Below are 19141 nucleotides of genomic sequence, written 5' to 3' on the forward strand. Positions count from 1 at the left end.
AATCTCATTCGGACTTAATGTACTTGTTGGCAAGCTAATTAGACCTGAGATGATACACAAATTTCTCAGCTAGAAGACGCTCGCTCTTGAGGCATTCAAGAATTTGCCGTGCCGCTCGTCGGACTTCCGGGATGAGTTGTGAAGTTCTTGAAATAGTGACCAATCACAAGATAGAGACTTAAAAAAAATCCCACTGTGGTGCTGTGCACCCAAATCTGGTATAGCAGGCTTTCCAGCTTAATCTTCACCAAACTTTGAGACATCATATGTGGCCCAAGGACCTCAGCATGGGAGTAATCGATTTCAGTAACTGGAACTCTCGGCTACATTTACTGGAATAAGCAGAATTTCCAGTAAAAAGTGTCTCTTTGCAGCCTTTATTGTAGTTACTTCCTATTTGGAAGCAAACGAAGCACAGCCGCCTCGCTAACCGGGCGGATTTAGCAGCACATGGCTAGAGTGAAGCTGATAATGGCCTATTGACCTGTTCAACGCCGATATGGAAAGGTCTCATGACCACGAAAGCACCCGATACTTGGATATACGTAAGTTCTCGCAGGCCATTGAATGATTAGCCACTCAAATGATCGTATGTTGAAAAGAATGTTTCAAGGTCCATCGTCAAAAAATCCAAATTCCAACCCATATCAGACTGTGTAAAATCAAGAAGGTCCTCAGTCGAGCCTGCGGAGCGTCCCGTTTCCGGTCCCTCAAGGTCCTGTGAATTCCACTGGGGCATGGGGATTTCTGAGTTCTTGTTGATGAAAGGACTTTGGAAGGACATAGGATTCGCAGAAAGCCAGTCAATTGGCTGGCTGCCAGGATTTCCGAGAGCGGCAGATACCGCGGCGGATGGATCGTTGTTCAAGGGGGTGTGTTGATTAGCGCACATGAATAGCTCGTAGGAAGGATTGATCTTGCGTAAAACAGTTTGGGTTGCAGAAATTGTACTTTCGATGGGATCGCCTGCACGCATTGAGGATAGCGTTTGCAGTGCGTTATAGATCCAGGGTAAGTGAGTTGAAGCTGTGCTTGGATCATGGAGTAAATCATAGATGAGAGTGAACGATGAACTGGAGAGAAAGTAACCATGGTATCTCAGTTGCTAGAAGCCAAAGTCAGTTTCTACCTGTGACAATCTTTATATGATCAGCATCAACATACCCTCACTAGTTCATTCCTGCGGGACGCTTCAGAGAGATGATGAATGTTCTTGCTTGCAGCTGTCACGGCGTGGTTGCAGGCTTCGTTGAGCCAAGCCGGGACTTCAAACGATCTATGGCATGTACTTGTGTCAAGAGGCTGGGTGGATGCCTTGACGCTTCTCTTCCAGTGACCGCGAAAGATCAAAAATGGACGAAATGTCAACAGCAGGGTGTGATGATAAACTGAGATGGGTCGAGTCAATGGTGGCGAAGTTCAGCGGAAGTGGGAGGCCTTACGGCTAATGAAAATTGCTTGGCGAACACCCAACGATCCATCTTGGATAGTCGCGTCAAAACCCGATCCCAAAGCTTGCTTCATGTAACATTCAAGGCTGCGAAGATCGTGAGTGATGGATCTAGCAGCTCGCCACATGTGTAGCAATGAGTCATGGTGTTGGCCGTAAATTTCCTTGATCGACCGTGACATTATTTTGCAGAGCTCTGTCAGAAGGCGTATGAAAGGCTCTTGGGAATATTCAATAGCGACTTCATCTATGTTTAGCGAGCTGGGTCTTCCAACGTGAAAGCAAAACCATCTACGGGAGCCTGTCAATAATGTGATATAACGCGCGCGGTCGCACAGGGTATATGGAATTGGCAACGAACGTTTCAAAAATATAGAGGGACCAGAAAGTGACGCGTCTTTCTTCAATTGTCTTCTGTCGTTGTAAATCTCCTGGAGGAACGTCCTTGTGAAGGCCAGCTGAGATTGCCTTTCGTGTGGCGGATCCTAAATGCAAGAATGCCGAGTTGGGGCGACCTTGTTCGTTCTGGTAATTCGCGTATAGACTGCATACTTGATTGGTTCCATGAACGAGTAGGCAAAGGTAATAGGAGCGACTTATCATGAGAAAGGAAATTTGGATGGTCTGTAGATTGACGACATCATCATATGGTACCAAGGACTCTTTGACCCGCTCAAATAGCACATCCCCCCACGCATACTGCTCAGTACCAAGTGATCCTGTAGCCATGGAAAGTAAAATTATAGCCCGCGTCAGTGTGTCTGGATGCTCGGATAGCGACGGATCGTACAGCTTCTCCAGACACTGCTTCAGGTATGATTTTGGCTGATGGGGCATCACATGATAGAGATGGGCTAGAAACCGATCAAGGAAGAGGTTCGCAAGGTTGTAAGGTAGGAACACCATGTTCAGGTCAAACCCACCGGAAGGCTTGCTAGCATCGTGTGAATCTGGCGTCCCAAAAAAGATTCGCCGGAAGCTGAACAAGTCGAGGCCTGCGCCAGCCTCTTCCACTTGGCCAGACGTGGCAGCTTGGGTGGACGGATTGGGCATCAAATCGCGATAAACGTGTTGGATCAGAGAGAAGTGGGAAGTTGGTCCATAGTACAGCTCCATTTTGCACGATGGGGATGCCACATGGGTTGCGGAAACGCTATTTGGATACTGAACCATCATTGGAGGGCTATCATATTTTTGGGATTGCGCCACTAAGGGAGAGGTCCGCAACGCTTGTCTGGTCTCGCCTTCTGGAGGAGGACGATTGACATCAACTTTCCTCTTGCGCTGGCGTATCACTTCCCTGTAGATACACGAGAGGTCTCTTTGTTGGCATGTTTGGCACCTATGGATGAAGCATTAGATTATTATTGAGCTCATGAAGACCGTCCCATAAGTAAGCGTAGAAAGATGGCATCTCACGGATTGAGCCCATTACAACGAATCTTGCGCTTGCGACACTCCTGACATGCCTTGGGAATCCGCCAGGCCCCTGCAGGCGGCTTTAGTGCGTCAGGCATTTCCGAGACACTGAAATCTCCGCTCAGGACTTGGCGTAAAGAGAGCACAGGGATGACGCCGATTGCGATGTTATAGTGTTGAACAAAAGTTTTGACCATTCGTCATACAAGAGATTGTCAAGTCCCACTATGTAGAATTACGCGAAACTCTTTGGTTGTTGGGTTCTTCGAGACCTCGAAGAGCCTCGAGTCTTTGTAGCTGGCCGCGTGTTGATTGGTGATGACCTAGTACAGTCCCAGCGAGTGGATCGTCGACTCATATCCGCCGGATCCGTCTATATCCGAGACTCTCACGTGACTCCGCGTATGGTGGCAGCCCGGCGCCACTGCATGTGGCGCACACCAATGGAGGCTCAGTTGCTCCTTGACTTCCATTTGCGACACTCTCTTGATATGATGCAAGTATACTTGATCCTTTCAATCCGCGGCTTCTCTGGCTATCCGTTACTGAATACGCTTACTGGGGATACCAAAGGAGTTTTGCGGCGAGCGCTACTTATTTTGTCTTTGCAGACATCACTGCCACCTTGATGTAGGCAAATGCGAGTGCATTAGCAGGAAGTAACTTTGATAACTGGGAGATGCAGGAAAGACAAGAAGAGGCTTTGGTGATAACTTTTCGCGCATCGTGGTGGTATATCATCGCCAAGAAATGATGATCAGGAAAGAGAGGAGGGCCAATGAAAGCATGTGATGTTGCTGAATCCCGCTGGCCGTATGTGACAACAGTGAAGCTTCAGCGTGAGAGCGGCAATATATTGTCCCGAGGCCCCCAACTCGTTGCCATCAAGTCACGTGAATGTTGAATGGCTTCTTGTGGGAAACCTCCCAAAGATGTCACGCGTGCAACAGATCCATTTCAAAGTGATGACTGATGGAACGCCTTTTCAAAGAAAAAAAATAAATCTAGCCTTACCTATGTTCATTCACTCCTAAGCCCCTTAGATGAGAGCCATATCTTTTGAAACGCAAGGAAGTGGATCGGTGCCTTCGTAAGTGCAATTGGGTGACATGCTATGCTCATCCCGTGCTATGTGCATTTCAAACTCTTTGACCCCGCCAAGTACGCCTCTTTCCCCCAAGAGATACACGGCCTTTCCGAACTTCCACCAGACCAACGCTCTAAGCGGTTTAGAGAGGCACAAGTTCCGGGTTATGAAGGTTGAACTCGCGATTGCGACTTGAACATTGACCTCGGTTACGTGTTGGCCAAGCGTCCATCGCTCTTGGCTGCGGCAAATCCGGACTTCTCTGGCTAAGCGACTTGCATCCTACGGCATCTTCACGGTAGTTTTCACTCTGCTGAAGAACCAAAAACCCTTGAGCCTAGGCACTCTAAACCCTTTTTGACTTTCCGTAGACTGTCGATCGATGCGAACGAACCTACTGAAGTGACTCACTCGGAGGATACGTCCAGGTGATCCTTGGCTCCGGAACCTTCGCGCGGGAGTTGGAAAAACCGCCATGGAAAAAATGATCTCCAGACTTGAGATCGAGCCGAATGGCGCTACCTCAAAAAAGATATGATGATTCTTCTGATATGGTATAAATTGAATCTACTCACCAAGCGGGGTTCGATTCCCTGATTCCTCCACAGGCCGGTCGGTTTCTCCACATTTGGGTGTTTTCCCCCAGATTTGATAAGAACCTTATCCGCGGCGTCGCAAATTTCTTCAGTCTCCCTTCTCCTCCGCTATCAAGATTAGCGTCAAGGAAGGATACATCGCAGCAACAATATCAACATCCAACGAGGCGGGCAATTATCATCTTGATTGCCTTTCTTTGCAGGATTTCTGTTCATCGATGGCCTCATCAATTGTCGATCATCAATTTGCTCGAGATGCGAAAGCCGTGCCCGATTGTAAGCAAGACTTTGTCTCTGACGGGACGAAAGATGCCGCAGAGCGTGGTCACCTTGCGACCGACCAGTATGGACATGCCTTGGTACAATTCGACCCAGTGGCGGAGTCGCGCCTTCGATTGAAGATCGATTTATGCATCGTGCCGACAGTAGCACTGATGTATCTTTTTTGCTTCATCGATCGTGCAAATATTGGTACGTCTCTGTAATCGAAAGACAACCTGCCGCCCAGGACGACCGATTGAAGATGTAATTCGCTAACAGCCAGAATGCGAATTCGCAGGCAATGCAAAGCTTGCTGGTTTTAGTAAAGATCTAGGACTAAAGGGCTACGACTACAACGTTGTTCTTTCCATTTTCTTTATTGCATATATCATCTTTGAGATTCCCAGCAATGTGAGCCAAAATCCCCATTTCCAAGTGGCTCTCATTGACCAATATAGTCGGTGATCTAATCATTCTGGGATCTAGATCGCGTGCAAGTGGATCGGACCTGGCTGGTTTCTCCCATCTCTTACCCTCGGATTTGGCATCTGCTCGGTCGCAACGGCTTTTGTCCAGGATATTCACGCTGCCTGCGGTGTTCGCTTCTTGTTAGGCATGTTTGAAGCCGGTTTGCTGCCTGGCATCGCGTACTACATGAGTCGATGGTACCGTCGCAGTGAGGTAAGGCTCATGACAGGAGAGAGGTCGCCCATGTGTGAAACACAGAACATTCTGACAGTGGACAGCTGGCTTTTCGACTGTCATTGTACATCGTGATGGCGCCGCTCGCCGGGGCCTTTGGTGGTCTTCTGGCCTCCGGTATACTGAAGTTGGATCACTTTGGCAGCCTGCGAACCTGGCGGATGCTATTCGCCATAGAAGGGCTCATAACAATCGGAATTGCCCTCGTCGCGTTCGTGACGATGACTGACCGGCCTGAAACTGCCAAATGGCTGTCGCAGGAGGAGAAGGACCTGGCCATTGCGCGAATCAAGTCCGAGCGTGTCGGGATGACTGAGATACTAGATCGAATCGACCTACCGAAGACTCTTCGCGGCATCTTTAGCCCAGTCACTCTGCCCACAGCAGCTATATTCCTTCTCAACAACATCACTGTCCAAGGACTGGGATTTTTTGCGCCAACCATTGTCCAGACAATCTACCCCAAAGCGACTGTGGTGTCGCAGCAACTTCACACCGTGCCCCCTTATGTAGTTGGCGCTTTCTTCACTGTCTTGTTTCCATTTCTCAGCTGGCGACTTGACCAGCGATCAATCTTTTTCGTGGTGACTCCGCCGTTGGTGATGGCGGGCTACATCATGTTCCTTGCAAGCGAGGACTCGATGGTTCGTTACGGGGCCACTTTCATCATTGCATGTGGTGCCTTCTCATTTGGTGCCCTTTGCAACGCGCATGTCTCTGCGAATGTAATTTCTGACACGGCCAGGTCATCGGCGATTGGCACTGTTGTGATGTTTGGCAACATAGGCGGCTTGATCTCAACCTGGTCATTCTTGCCTTCCGATGCGCCCAATTATCACATTGGAAATGGACTGAATCTTGCAACTTCCTCGATGACTCTTTTACTTGGTGCAGGTCTGTGGATGTGGATCGGATGGGACAACCGACGACGACGCGAGGTCGATGTGAACGCATCATTGGCTGGCCTCTCCCAGAAGCAGATCCAGGACATGGACTGGCGGAACCCTGCATTCCGATGGCGGCCATGAACAATCACTCTATAAACAGCGGATGCTGCTAAAGTTACGGCCATGCATTTGTGTCAACGGCTGTTTCCAGTCAATTGAAACAAGGCGATTTTCGCATCTGTGAGTGACGATATCAGCCAGGGGTCCAAATTGATCGTATGAAATATCAATCGTGCTGTCCTGAAATATGTGCAATTTTTCAATTTTCCATTTCTCTAAGTCCCTTACATGGGCCTCAAGATAGTTCCGAGACCCCAAAACACAGCATGTATTGGCCTGTTGCTCGGACAAGCCATTGGTCTTATTCACGTCAACGTATATGAATGAACCACGATGAAAAGCCATTGTCATTCTTAGCTCACGAATCGCAGAGGAAATGGGTTCAAGAGCGACAGGATCTAGTTTCATGACTTGATGATTCCAGTTGTTAAAAGGTTTGTATCGGGGTCGTGGGCTTAGCAACCATAGTTGATGCACCGATCCATAGCTGGTCAGGCAGTCCCGGTAATGTTCAGGCAGCAATGAATAAACGCCTCGAAACGAGCCTATTGCCTTTTGAGAGGTTTACACGGGCCTTGTATTTTGGTTTTGGGTCATCTGCCTTGTGCGGAAGTCGTCGTGCAATGCGCGATGTACAGAATGTTAGATCTTTAAAAATCTGTAAGACTGTGCCTCGGTCATTTGCCGCGAGCGTATACATGTTATTTTCCAGGGCAAGCCACTCAATATCTTCATCAACGCAAGAGCATGACGAAGTGTCCACGATGTTGTAGCCGGGTCGATTGAGCTTTATTTGGGGCAAACCCTGACCTTCGCTCCCATAGTGGCCCCTCGCCCTATTTTCAGCATCTGGACGTCCTGATAGGTCCCACATTTGCAGTATGTGGTGGCTCACCTAAATAAAGATTAAATTTGCAGGCTATGCTGGAACAACAATTGCCCGTAATTGCTGATGTCGGCACTGGAGAGTAGACCAATTTATTTCGGTCAACACCGGGCAGAAAATGTCCAGACTGGTCAGCATAGTGGAGACGATTGCGCGGCAATTCGGGCTGGCCACCTACATCCGAGCTTCAGCCCGCTTCAGGCGCCCAAATTTTGGATGACTAGTCCTAAATTTAACAAAAATTCCCAATCGAATCGGCACATTTGCTGACGCATGGCAATGGATGTGATTTCCGAATGCATGCAAGTCAGCCACGGGACATGACTGGAGTCTCATAGTCCCATTCACAGTTGCAGAGTGCTTACAATATGGATCCTTCCACCCGTTAAGCAATCACCGAGGAACGCTTGTGTAAAGCTTAACAGGGCGGAGCTGTATTCACACAGATAAACAAAGCCGCTAAACAATTAGCGTGTCCAGATTACGCATGTCGATGACGCATAACTAATTTGTGTCTGCCTCGCGGTTGGCTGACAAAAAAGAAGGAAAAAGCTGTGACAATTCTACGTTGAAAGTGCGCCGAATGATGACGCCTGCCATTCAACCCTGCGCATGGCTTTTTATCTTCGGGTTCCAACGACTACCTCACTCGTGCAGACCTGAATCCTATTCATCGGGGGTTGAATGCTTTGACAACTCTTCTCGAACCATACGGAATTTCGAGATCATGTACCTCCCTGTGTGTTATGTGATGGGGAGTTTGATATCGCTGCTTATTGCCCGACAAGCTGCAGCAATCGATTTGAATATCAATGACGAGCGTATGTGAAGTGTCGATGGCATCCAAGGCAATCACAACAGAGTCATCGATAGAAAGAAGATTGGAGAGACCAAGGCTCATGGTGTATTTTCTAAACAGAATCCCTCAAAGAAGCCGCCAGCACAACGGCCTACGCTATGATGACATATTACCATGGTAACGAAACCGGCCAAATTCCAGGAGCATTCCCTTCAAAGTGGTGGGAAGGGTCAGCTCTCTTCCTAGCTTTGCTTCAGTACTGGCACTTCACTGGTGATGCCACTTACAATGGCGAGCTACGGGTCGGGTTAGAATGGCAATCTGGCAAAAATGGTGACTACATGCCGAGCAACTACAGCAGTTATTTGGTGAGTAGTTGAGATCTGAGAAGGTGATCTTCTAATATACATAATTCTTTCCGGCAGATTTTCTAACGCCAACTAGGGCAACGACGATCAAATGTTTTGGGGGCTGGCCGCCATGACCGCCGCTGAGCTGCGATTTGAGGATGTGTCGGGCGGGTTCTCCTGGCTCTCACTTGCCCAGGGAGTTTTTAACACGCAGATCAAACGATGGGACACCTCTACCTGCAATGGTGGGATGCGCTGGCAGATCTGGCCATATCAGTCGGGCTACACGTTGAAAAATTCCATTGCCAATGGCGGCCTCTTTCAACTTGCCGCCCGGTTGGCACGATACACTCACGACGCGACCTATGCTACATGGGCCAAGAGAATTTGGGACTGGTCGCTCAGTTCTCCACTTCTCAACAACTCGACGTGGAACGTAGCAGACTCGACAAACATGGAGAACAACTGTGCCACACAAGGAAATACGCAGTGGTCTTATAATTACGGTACTTACATGATGGGCGCCGCGTACATGTACAATTATGTAAGTTTCAGAACTGCAAGCCCGCAAGCTATGCCCAGAAGAAGGACGCAAAATGGAAAAAAAAAGAGAAAAAGCGCGAGGAGAATGACGTACTTCCTAATCGGATGAAAAGTTGATTGATTAATATTGGATTCTACCTAGACGAATGGGAGCACCCAATGGCTCATGGCCGTCAATGGACTCATGAATAAGACATTTGACGAATTTTTCCCTCAGAGCAATGGCGGCATCTTTGAAGAAGTCACTTGCGAGCCCTCGCAACAATGCAACAATAATGAGGTTCTTTTCAAGGGGCTTGTCTCTTCCTGGTTATCTTTCACTGCTCTTCTCGTCCCGTCTACTTACAAATTTATTTTACCGAAGCTTCAGACTTCTGCCGTGGCGGCAGCTAAGTCTTGCACAGGTCACAATAACAACACGTGCGGGGTTCGATGGTATCAATCTACGTACGACGGATGGAGTGGGATGGAGGAGCAAATAAGTGCCACAAGCCTTTTTGTGGCAAACATGATACAGTTCACTGGACATGGATCCGGCCCGGTGACTGCAATGACGGGCGGAAACAGTACAAGCAATCCAACGGCGGGCGAAAACGACACAAGCTCTACTACCACGCCTTTGTCGGCCATCACGACAGTAGACAAGGCTGGCGCAGGTATTCTGACACTTTTTTTCACGGCGGGCTGGTTCGGCTTAATGGGCTTTACCGCACTTGGCTGACAAGGCAATCATTGTACAGTTGCATTGTGTTTGTGTACTGACAATATACGCCATGTTTCTCCTATTCCAAAAAAGGTTCAGGCACAGAGCCAATATGAACCCCTGTTCTCCATTTCAAATCCACTCGTAGCCCTAGATCGACCAAAGAAAGCTGTCTCATATCCCTTAGACACGCTGTCTGACAGGCGAACTTGCAGGCGCCTCAAACCTGGAGACCAGCTACAAGTCGGTCACCGAGATCCTTGATACTGGCCTCAAAACTCCAGCGATCTCCAGCTTGCCAATCTGCACTACCTCCTGGAACAGCGTCTTGACCGGTAAACCCAATGTAGAGCACGTCATCGGGTCCGTGGCCGTTGTCCCCAGTGAGACCATCGTTGGGGAAACACATTTGAGCGAGTGCAATCGAGGCTTCACCGGTGGAATCGTATCCGTTGGTATCGCCCCAAACGCCGTAAAACTGTTGGAAATTAGTCTGAGTACCTAATTGAGGATAGCAATGATCATTATAAGGTGAATCAAGCCTTACCAGCTGATTATTGCAAACTACTGCCATCACACTGAGCGGCTCCATGCCGAAGGATTGCGGATCAAAGCCAGCATTTCCAAACACGACGTATGGATGCACATTTGCATCCAAGTCATTGATCCCGTACTGAGGGAGCGAGTCCATGAATGCAGTCTGACTCTGTCCGGACGGGTCATTGGCACAATCTCCACCGGTATTGTTGGCTCCATCGCAGTCCACATCCATGTTATCGTATTGTCCACCATTGCCCAAGCTGTGAAGAAAGATGGCGCCGTCGATATCCCCGCAGTATGCAAAGGTGGTGGAGCCACCTATGCCGTCTGTGAAGCCGCCCGCAAGCTTGTTGTAGCATTTTCCAGCCTATATGTATGGGTCAAAATTGAGGGCATTTCAGTCATATGTCGCTCCACCACTACTCAGTCATACCTTGTGGTTGTTGTAGATCTGCTGAAGATTCTCTGGCACATCATAGGCCGAAGCGAGGCCAGTAGATACCACCGCAGTCACTGCTAGAAGCCTCATTGTATCAAGAATAATGGAAGAACTTCCTCAATGCTGGGAAGCGGGCACTAACAAAGCAACCCCAGTGATGAAAAGATATAGAGCGAGTGATTTTGAGAAGAAGCCTCTGGGCTCTATTTAAATATAACCCCATCGAGAGAACTGCCTTACAATTTAAGCCCTTTGGTGGTAAGCCGGATTGCAGCCAACCATATCCCTGGATTTAAAATCCGTAAAAGGGCACTGTGTGTTATCGGTATGCATGCTCGGGCTGTAGAGCATTCTAACGGGAAAAGGCCAATGGTGAGAGACTCAATCTCTTACTATGGCGATCATGAGCGACTTGTGGTTAGATTGAGGTGGATGATCCTGAGTACTTCAATCAGTGCAAACATTGGATGTAACCTGGAAATGGTCTCGCGGAGGACTAGCAAACCTTAGGGTGGTCTCGGAAATGGTACTGTAGTTTGCTCAGGAGGATATACTCTTTCAGGACAGTAGTGGGCAAGGATGGGGCTCTTATGATCGTCAGGTGAGCCAGACACGTGCAAACAAAAGACCATTCATCATGATGACTGAAAGATTAATGAACATTTCAGGGGTTGAAAGTTTTTTTCTCCTCCCTAGACGGGAGAAGGACGATCTACCAATTTCCCAAAATGGAACAACTAAGGAGATGGGAAAGTCACCGTGCCGATCAGTCAAGTCCACGGATAACACTAGCCACGACTCTTGTCATTCAAGACGAGTTACTTGAAGCACACTAAAGCGGTATGGACGGTATTGTCTACGGAAAGCAGGAATAAAGCAGTGCTGGGCAATTTTCTCTCTCCTCAGTTGATGAGGCATGCTGCTTAGTCACCAAAAAAAAGTCCCGTGGGGCAGGGACCCAGCAGCTTCAAATCAGTTTCTTCACTTAGAGGGGAGTTGGCGGGGCTGGAAGGAAAACCGGAGAGGGAAAATTCCTCTACGCCTGTTGTCACCCTCAAAGTGGACCACTAGACAATTCGCCAAGGCCTCGATCTCAGCCCCTAACACCTTTAAATGGAGTTCCGTGCTTGCGTAGCTGATTTGCCGTAGTAGTCAGCCGTACGAATGACTTGAGTATGTGAACTAAGGTTTGCAAGGACTCAATGCGCAGAGAAGAGAGATATGTGCACATGATAGTCTGATTATACCAGCCAGATCAAGGGGGCATAGGGGAAAAATAAAAGACCAAGAGCGTCGCCGCTGACAGGTTGCAATGCGAAACCTTGACGCTGCGAGTAGCAGCGAAGACAAGTTACCGGTCGGCAGCAGTCGCGACGACTAGTATCGAAGGCAGCAGAAGACCATTACCATGGTTATTTGCGCACGGTAGAGGCTTCAAACGAAAAATTGACGCAAGAGCGCCAGACGGATGCCAAATTAACGATTCTACCTACGTGGCGAATGCGCCAATGGAATGGTGGTCTAGAATGTATGGCATTAAGTTATGTTAACAATCACCCCTCAACAGAGTCCTAGGACCCTTACACTGCAGATGACCAGACAAATGACGAAGATGAAACGCCCCCCCCCCCCCGCCCCCCCTCTCCCCAGGCCCGTAACAACATTTACAGCATAAATGGTGTGCCAATTTTGTATTCTGATGTTGAAAGACAGAGTCTGGGGTTTTTTTCACATTCGACCCCGCTCAAGACCGCACGTAAACAGCATAACGCGTCCGTGATCTCACAGGCCCCTTGAACTCGGTGCTGCGAGACTTGGACTTGTGTCCATCTGATGTCTTCAGATGAACACTATGCTTTGGTGAAGTGTAGCTAGGGTGTCGCTTGTCATTCCTTGAAAGTGTAGAAACTGATTTCTTCCTATCCTCACTGGCGGTGAGGAATATGCTTCTCCAGCAGCCGACGCGACCTGACTGTCTCCCGGCCGAGGCCACCCTAGCACAGCGATGACAAGGGTCTGATTGGCGACTCGGTGATTATGATCGAGGCGGGGGCTGCTGACACCAAACCCATCTGGAGCGGGAGATCTCGTTCGCCTCTTTGGATTCTTTCTCTTTTAGGCAACCGCATAAATGCGATAGATTTCTTGTCTCAACATGGCCGGAAGTCCCCTCGCTCATATATCTCATTGTGTCCCTGACCCTAAAGCGACAATTCTGCTCGTTCATGGCGGTTTTTCAGATAGCCACGAATGGAACACTATTTGGCCTCTTCTGATTGCCGAACGCTACAACGTATTGATTCCTGATCTTCCCGGCCATGGACAATCGCGCGAGGTCACTCCATTCGAACTAGACGATGCCGCCCGACTTCTCGCACATTTGATCCAAGACCATACATTAGAGCAACGAGCTCATGTGGTTGCTATGAGCATTGGCGCCCACGTGGCTGCGACCCTAGCCGTGCAATATCCCGAACGAGTGCACAGCCTGATCATCTCGGGCTTCAACCTCTTCTCGCCCAATCTCCTCTCGCCCGCTCTGCCATACCTTGCGTACACTGTGCAACGCACGAGTAGCTTTCTCAAGGCTCCGACCGTGGAATGGGGACAATCTCGCAGCGAAGGGGTATCCTTGGCTACCACGTGCGATATCTTTCGCATACTTTTTTCATCGCGAACCTTGGGCCCCATAGTAGCCCGGTCTTGTGTGGTCGCTGCGACGAAACCTGGTCTCAGTGCAGATAACGTCCATCATGCTCGCCGACTTTTTGAGACAATTCATTCCGACAGTGGTCGTCGGCTGGTGCAGCACCGTGGTATGCAGCACCCATGGAACGTGGATGAACCGCAGCTCTTTGCAAAGATGGTGATTTGCTGGGTGCAAGGGGAGGATTTACCAGAAGGCTTTGAGCCGATCGCCTAATTCCATGTCGTCAGGTCCAACGACAGCCAGAAATATGATGCGACTGACTTGAACGGATGAGGCGTGCGGTGCTCTTACTGTATATTCTGGTGCTTCTCCGCCGCTATCGAGCTATGCACTTCTCTTCGAGTCAGATACCACTTGTCTCTCTCATGGTGCGCCCGGAGGATTTTGGATCGCTTCAGAATTTATCGGGGTCGCTGCAGACTCAAATGAGGCCTTGTATCTAAGCTTTTCTTGCTAATGACTTGTCAATTTGGAATTTCTTCACAATCTGGTGGTTGGCTCCGCCCGTCTTCCAATCAGGGTTCGACCACTTAACGCTGGCAGGGCGCCGTTTTTTGATAGCTTGGCCTATTCGAGCCTCGCGCGGGCATAGCTTCAACCGTAGCGTGCCTCGCCCGGGTAATACAACAAACCGGGATGATCAAGTCCAGACCGGCTTATTTTCTTTCAAAGCCCCCGTTATTCCCTCGCACTGGTATTTTAAGAGACTCCTGGAACCTTGAAGCACAGCCTTCCACCTCAAGTCACGGCGTGCTCATTGCAGCATTGATCCACAAGCCCTTTCCCATCGGGCTCGATTGCGTTCAAAATCTCGAGCATGTCTTTGCCCACCACATCCGCCACGGGCCGACCGGCGATTTTTCCGCAGGGGCGCAGATTCCCTTTAGACAAACAGTTGTGAAACCCAACAGCGCCGGGTCCACGTTCACCACGGCGATCGGCTTAGTGGGCCAGATTCGTGATCATGGACACACCAAATGGGTCGGGTACAACCAAGGCGGCGCCGAGGGCGGAGCAGACGACGCTGGCCGATGGCCAGATCTACTTTGTCTCGACCGGGCAGTTCAACAATGCCGAGTTGGCTAGAAGTTACAGTAGGACAATTACGACCGGGTCTTCGAGAGATCTCGGTAACGTGGACACGTCTACTATAATCCCCACGAGCGACTCTGCAACCGAGGTTTATTCCTCGTTGACAGACTCCCCAACATCTGTGCTAACTATCAAACCATCACCCGGGCACAAGCCGTCGCCTTTGACCTTACTGAGTGTTGGAGTGGGTGTCAGCGGCCTCCACGAATGATCGGAGGCCGGAAGGCTCAATGAGATGAAAGAGGGGGGGGGGGGGGGGGGGGGGGGGGAGTTCATGGTAGACATCCCAAGGAATGCAAGCTGTTATGTCGAAGACCGGTCAATTGGCACAACGTGGCAAAGAAATCGACACATTGACTTTGTGAGTAGCTTTGCAGCAGATTATTTTGGGTGGAGAAGGCACCTGTTTCACTCCTGCATTGGCTCCCTTCAATTGTGTCTGCTGGCGTTTAGCAGTCAAGCACTCAGAACCACCCTTGGACGTGGCTCCCCATTTCTGTTATTGCAAGCTAATCAATATGCCAGTCACTGTCTACAATATAATTGCCGACATCAATGCGTCTTGATTCCGTACCCTGTTTTCTAGAAATGATCTCTGCCTCTTGCTTTCCCCCAGTCTCTTGTCGCCTTTGCTGTAACTGTAACTGGAATCGCCGAGATGAGAAAGAAGTTCATGTTTCATTTCTGTTGTCTTAATTGATAGATACCTAGTCTAGACACGGCAGACAGGAAATTTCTGCTCATCGAATCAGGATATATACATAGGCGTCTTTACACCGTACAAATCTCTAATTCTTGAAGCTGGTGATGTGGTGGGCAGAATCTGCCCATGTATGGATTAGCCTCATACTACCGTGCTTTGCAACAATACATGTCATCTATGTTAAGTTCTTGTTGGGTTGACCGTGACTGCCACAGAGACAACATGTGGCTGTGACTTTGGTCACCGAGATTGCAGATCCGGTATTCAATATTGTTAGGTCTGTCTTTCCAACCAGGATGTGTACAGAATTCAAGATTACTTTCTCTGGATAATCTACCGCGCGGCAAGTACGTGATACGAAAGGGAGGCTCCGATTCAAGTCGTGTGAATGTTTCAAAAACGGTCTGTAATTACTTCTCAAAAACCAAAGATCAAGTACTTGGAGGCCACTATAATGGTTTCTGATCGACGCGAAGATCGAATAGACTATGTGCGAAGGGAAGAGGAGACTTTGCCCCAGAGCGGACAATTGCCCATCGAGATTGGTTCCTCGGGGTTACTGGCACAAGTCTGCAGTCAGGTCGACTGGCTGTGGGCACCCGTAGACCTTCTTGTGCGCTGGGGTACTATAGCACGAAGCATCATTGGCCGCGCAGTCAAACACTTCACAGCCCTCTCCGGGACTGAGTGAGTTAGGCTGCGATGCGAATGGGTTGCCCCATTCCGTACTTAGTTCGTCTGGAAGCGCAAATCAGTCAAGAGTTGGTCTTGTCACCGGTCGGGTGTTCTTACAATATGCGTAGTCCGGGTTGGATGAAAATGAATAGCCGAAGAAAAGTGGGCTTTGAAGCGTCTTGAGCTTGGCAATTTTCACGGTCTGAAGAGAGCCTCTAGTCAGTGCTGTATAGACCGACTACCTAGAAAATTGATGTTGTGTAAAAAGAAGGAGCGATCTCTTACAGAACCTGATGGTCTGAACTTTTCGGAGAACGTCTCTCCCTTCTTGACGGTGGTCAGAGGCCCCGGGGCACTGCCATCGTACGGGAAAGACTGCACATAAACAGTGGAATCGCAGTGGTTATTCACGATGGCGCTCTGCGCCGTGCTTAGGCCTGCGAGAGCACTGAAAAGGATGAAAGATGCCAACATAGTAATGTATATGTTCGTAGAGTGGCAAGTTATGAACGATCGTGCTTTTCTCTTCCGACCGACGCTGATTACAAGCCTTTATATAGATCTCAAGGCTTAAGCAAAATGGGGCCCTAAGTGGCTAATTCGGGAGGCCTGATATCTTTGTGATGGATGATGATGATGCTAGTGACCCAAGACATGTAGGCAACACCCGATCCACCGTCAGCCGAAAGCCAGTCAGGCAACAAGTTGCAGATGAGACACACATATCATTTCTAATCCAAGCACTCCATATCAAAGACATTGAAAGACATCGCCATGGGTAGCGTTACATCAGCCCCGCAGCCAAGAGGGCTGATTTGAATGCCATGTCAGTACGACCTGGCGAACGATGTCCAAACTTCTCCACACTGAACGCACGATGACCTCAGGCGGGGGAGCAAATCTGAATACCAACGCTCATCTTGTGTGGATTGATTGGTCGAGGACTTGAAAGGCCGTCTTTTTGTATGTGTGTTGTGTCAAAGCCAGTCCGTATTCATTCAATATGAGGTTAGCGATGCAGAATCGCGGTCTGTATGCTTTCAAACTATTAACCTGGCCTCGATAACTCTCGTGATCTTCGGTGCTTTTTCACTCGGCTCGAAGGTACCTTCAGACCCACCATCATCCGAAGAAGATCATGTCATATGATCAAAGGATCTCACATTTCTCAAATATTTGTTCTACTTTTGATCTTGATTTCCCTCATTTATATCCCGACGCGCGCGCGGATGGAATTCTTGTAGGAATTACCATACAGACAAGATAATTCAAGCATGTTTCGTTCAAAGCGAGTTTAATAAGAGCTTAACCAGCTGTCTCGACTACTAATAAAAACGTGGTTTCGCACGAACATCTACGGGGTGTCTTTATTTCCTCAACAGAGCTAAACCTAGGCCTTGTAATTACTCGCAGCGAGCCAGCATACAGGTACGATATGTGCACTGGATTAATTCTGTAAAAGCTGTAAGAGCTCGTAACGGACTAATTAGGAAAGATGTTGTAGAGCTAATTATAATTGGCTGAGCGGAAGATAAAGGCGTCTCATTGGCCAGAGCGTGAATGCCTTGGGTGTCCAAGATTTTTTTTTGATTCCGTCCAAAAATTCATTTCCGCGTTTTCTTTCTCGAACAAAATAGATTTTCGGGAATTAATTATCACTAATAGATACTATAGTATGATCTTAGGCGGTGATGCGACAGCATATAAGTGGATGATAGAGGTGCCTATAGCGTCACTTTACTTTCATCTCCGGATCCTAAGTTTTAGGGTTATAGTTGATTAACAACAGAATTATTTTCTGATTAGGGTGAACTGACGAAGGGATACCAGCGCTAGTCTAGAAATAAGTAAAGATAATATCCAGCTCTACTCATCCGGTGGGTTCGATGTTGCCTGTAGACGAGACACAATAATCAGGATGGAGGAAGAGCACCCGAAGGAAACTTTAAAGGGATTTGATGATGTGAGCAAGGCAAAGAGGCAAAATCAACCCGGAGCAGGGTAGGCAGGAAGCATCAATCAAGAGATAGAACAGGCGTGGAAAAATAGCGAGCTGCACGGCGCTTAAGTATGCATTAAGGATACTACCTTGTTCGTTAGGACAGAGTTAACACCCCAGGATTGTCAGATTGTTCGCACAAATCCTAGTCGTTCATAAGCCTTCGAGCCCGGTCAAGTATATCCTGTGATTATCATTTTGGGGAACGACTGTCATAGGGAGGCAATCGAGTAGGGAGCGAAGCCGATCTACGGTGCGAGAAGCCTGTTCGCTGTCTTGACGGAGGACGGGATAAACGGCTTCATCTAGCCCGTAGGTGATGGTCAGTATCCTGTTGCTTTTTTTGCTTTTCTGAGACTTAGCTACCGCTGAGGTTCCCTCAGTCATGCTCTGTAGACGGCGGGTGGCGGGCCGCATTTGAACCCGCTTTTTTTGAGGATCAAGAATTTCACACCCCGGTGAAGTTGACGGGCTTGTCCTCAGGCACATCATCATCGCTAGATATGGGCAATCGAGAGAAAGTACCGTGGCGGCTTTTGCGAGGTCTGCTGATGCTTGCAACCTTAAGGTTTTGGTGGGTGCGTCACTGATCCGGTTCTTCACCTGGATCAGGAAACATGACATTTCATTTTCGTCGGGGTCGTGAACTGGGATAAGGATGTCAGCCCCAGGAGAGTTATGCGGAAGGAGCAACGCAGCCCCACGACGATATGCTCTTCGAAGCGTCTCTTCTGTAGGTCTCTCGCTCCGCCTGACCACATGGTTGAAAAAGACTTCGCCTTGTTGCCACATTTGTAAGACTTTTGCTTCGGCTTCTTCATGAACGGCGTTTGTAATCTCCTCGGCCTTCTCCATCCCGAGAAGCTGATTGATGAAGTCAGACAATAACATCGGCCGCGGCCATCGCATCTGATCGCCCCGAAACTGAACGGCATCTGCTGCAAAGAGCAAAAGTAACGCGGCTACGATCTCACCAGTGTCCCTAACACTGATTGTGCCTCGTTGCACCTGCGTCGAAAATTCGCCCACGATTCCGCTCCGGGTCGCTTAGGGGTTAGGGTTAGGGTTAGGGTTTAGGGTTAGGGGTTAGGGGTTTAGGGGTTAGGGTTTAGGGTTAGGGTTAGGGGTTAGGGTTAGGGTTAGGGGTTAGGGTTAGGGGTTAGGGGTTAGGGGTTAGGGT

At 48.9% G+C, this 19141-nt stretch overlaps 9 protein-coding genes across 9 annotated transcripts; 4 read left to right on the forward strand and 5 right to left on the reverse strand.

The window, feature by feature from the left end:
* Nucleotides 1-571: 571 nt before the first annotated feature.
* On the reverse strand, nt 572-976 carry POX_g09369 (uncharacterized protein; the record flags this gene model as incomplete). The annotated part of the gene is made up of 1 exon (XM_050118125.1): nt 572-976. One exon carries the CDS (start codon nt 974-976, stop codon nt 572-574), a length of 405 nt encoding a protein of 134 aa, XP_049966269.1.
* Nucleotides 977-1741: 765 nt separating this feature from the next.
* On the reverse strand, nt 1742-2566 carry POX_g09370 (uncharacterized protein; the record flags this gene model as incomplete). The annotated part of the gene is made up of 1 exon (XM_050118126.1): nt 1742-2566. One exon carries the CDS (start codon nt 2564-2566, stop codon nt 1742-1744), a length of 825 nt encoding a protein of 274 aa, XP_049966270.1.
* A 2204-nt stretch (nt 2567-4770) lies between these two features.
* Nucleotides 4771-6543, forward strand: POX_g09371 (uncharacterized protein; the record flags this gene model as incomplete). Its single annotated transcript, XM_050118127.1, has 4 exons — nt 4771-5023; nt 5112-5224; nt 5300-5494; nt 5560-6543. The coding sequence occupies 4 exons, from the start codon at nt 4771-4773 to the stop codon at nt 6541-6543; spliced, it is 1545 nt and encodes a 514-aa protein (XP_049966271.1).
* Nucleotides 6544-8135: 1592 nt separating this feature from the next.
* Nucleotides 8136-9821, forward strand: POX_g09372 (Mannan endo-1,6-alpha-mannosidase DCW1; the record flags this gene model as incomplete). Its single annotated transcript, XM_050118128.1, has 4 exons — nt 8136-8229; nt 8328-8575; nt 8652-9101; nt 9243-9821. 4 exons carry the CDS (start codon nt 8136-8138, stop codon nt 9819-9821), a joined length of 1371 nt encoding a protein of 456 aa, XP_049966272.1.
* Nucleotides 9822-10023: 202 nt separating this feature from the next.
* On the reverse strand, nt 10024-10872 carry POX_g09373 (Endo-chitosanase; the record flags this gene model as incomplete). The annotated part of the gene is made up of 3 exons (XM_050118129.1): nt 10024-10281; nt 10351-10710; nt 10777-10872. 3 exons carry the CDS (start codon nt 10870-10872, stop codon nt 10024-10026), a joined length of 714 nt encoding a protein of 237 aa, XP_049966273.1.
* A 2065-nt stretch (nt 10873-12937) lies between these two features.
* POX_g09374 (uncharacterized protein) lies at nt 12938-13705 on the forward strand (the record flags this gene model as incomplete). Its single annotated transcript, XM_050118130.1, has 1 exon — nt 12938-13705. The coding sequence occupies one exon, from the start codon at nt 12938-12940 to the stop codon at nt 13703-13705; it is 768 nt and encodes a 255-aa protein (XP_049966274.1).
* Nucleotides 13706-14128: 423 nt separating this feature from the next.
* On the forward strand, nt 14129-14578 carry POX_g09375 (uncharacterized protein; the record flags this gene model as incomplete). Its single annotated transcript, XM_050118131.1, has 1 exon — nt 14129-14578. One exon carries the CDS (start codon nt 14129-14131, stop codon nt 14576-14578), a length of 450 nt encoding a protein of 149 aa, XP_049966275.1.
* Nucleotides 14579-15843: 1265 nt separating this feature from the next.
* On the reverse strand, nt 15844-16436 carry POX_g09376 (uncharacterized protein; the record flags this gene model as incomplete). Its single annotated transcript, XM_050118132.1, has 3 exons — nt 15844-16025; nt 16080-16164; nt 16248-16436. The coding sequence occupies 3 exons, from the start codon at nt 16434-16436 to the stop codon at nt 15844-15846; spliced, it is 456 nt and encodes a 151-aa protein (XP_049966276.1).
* A 1678-nt stretch (nt 16437-18114) lies between these two features.
* Nucleotides 18115-18870, reverse strand: POX_g09377 (uncharacterized protein; the record flags this gene model as incomplete). The annotated part of the gene is made up of 1 exon (XM_050118133.1): nt 18115-18870. The coding sequence occupies one exon, from the start codon at nt 18868-18870 to the stop codon at nt 18115-18117; it is 756 nt and encodes a 251-aa protein (XP_049966277.1).
* Between the last annotated feature and the right edge of the window lie 271 nt (nt 18871-19141).

Source organism: Penicillium oxalicum, chromosome VII (assembly GCF_001723175.1).
Source record: "Penicillium oxalicum strain HP7-1 chromosome VII, whole genome shotgun sequence".
NCBI lineage: Eukaryota > Fungi > Ascomycota > Eurotiomycetes > Eurotiales > Aspergillaceae > Penicillium > Penicillium oxalicum.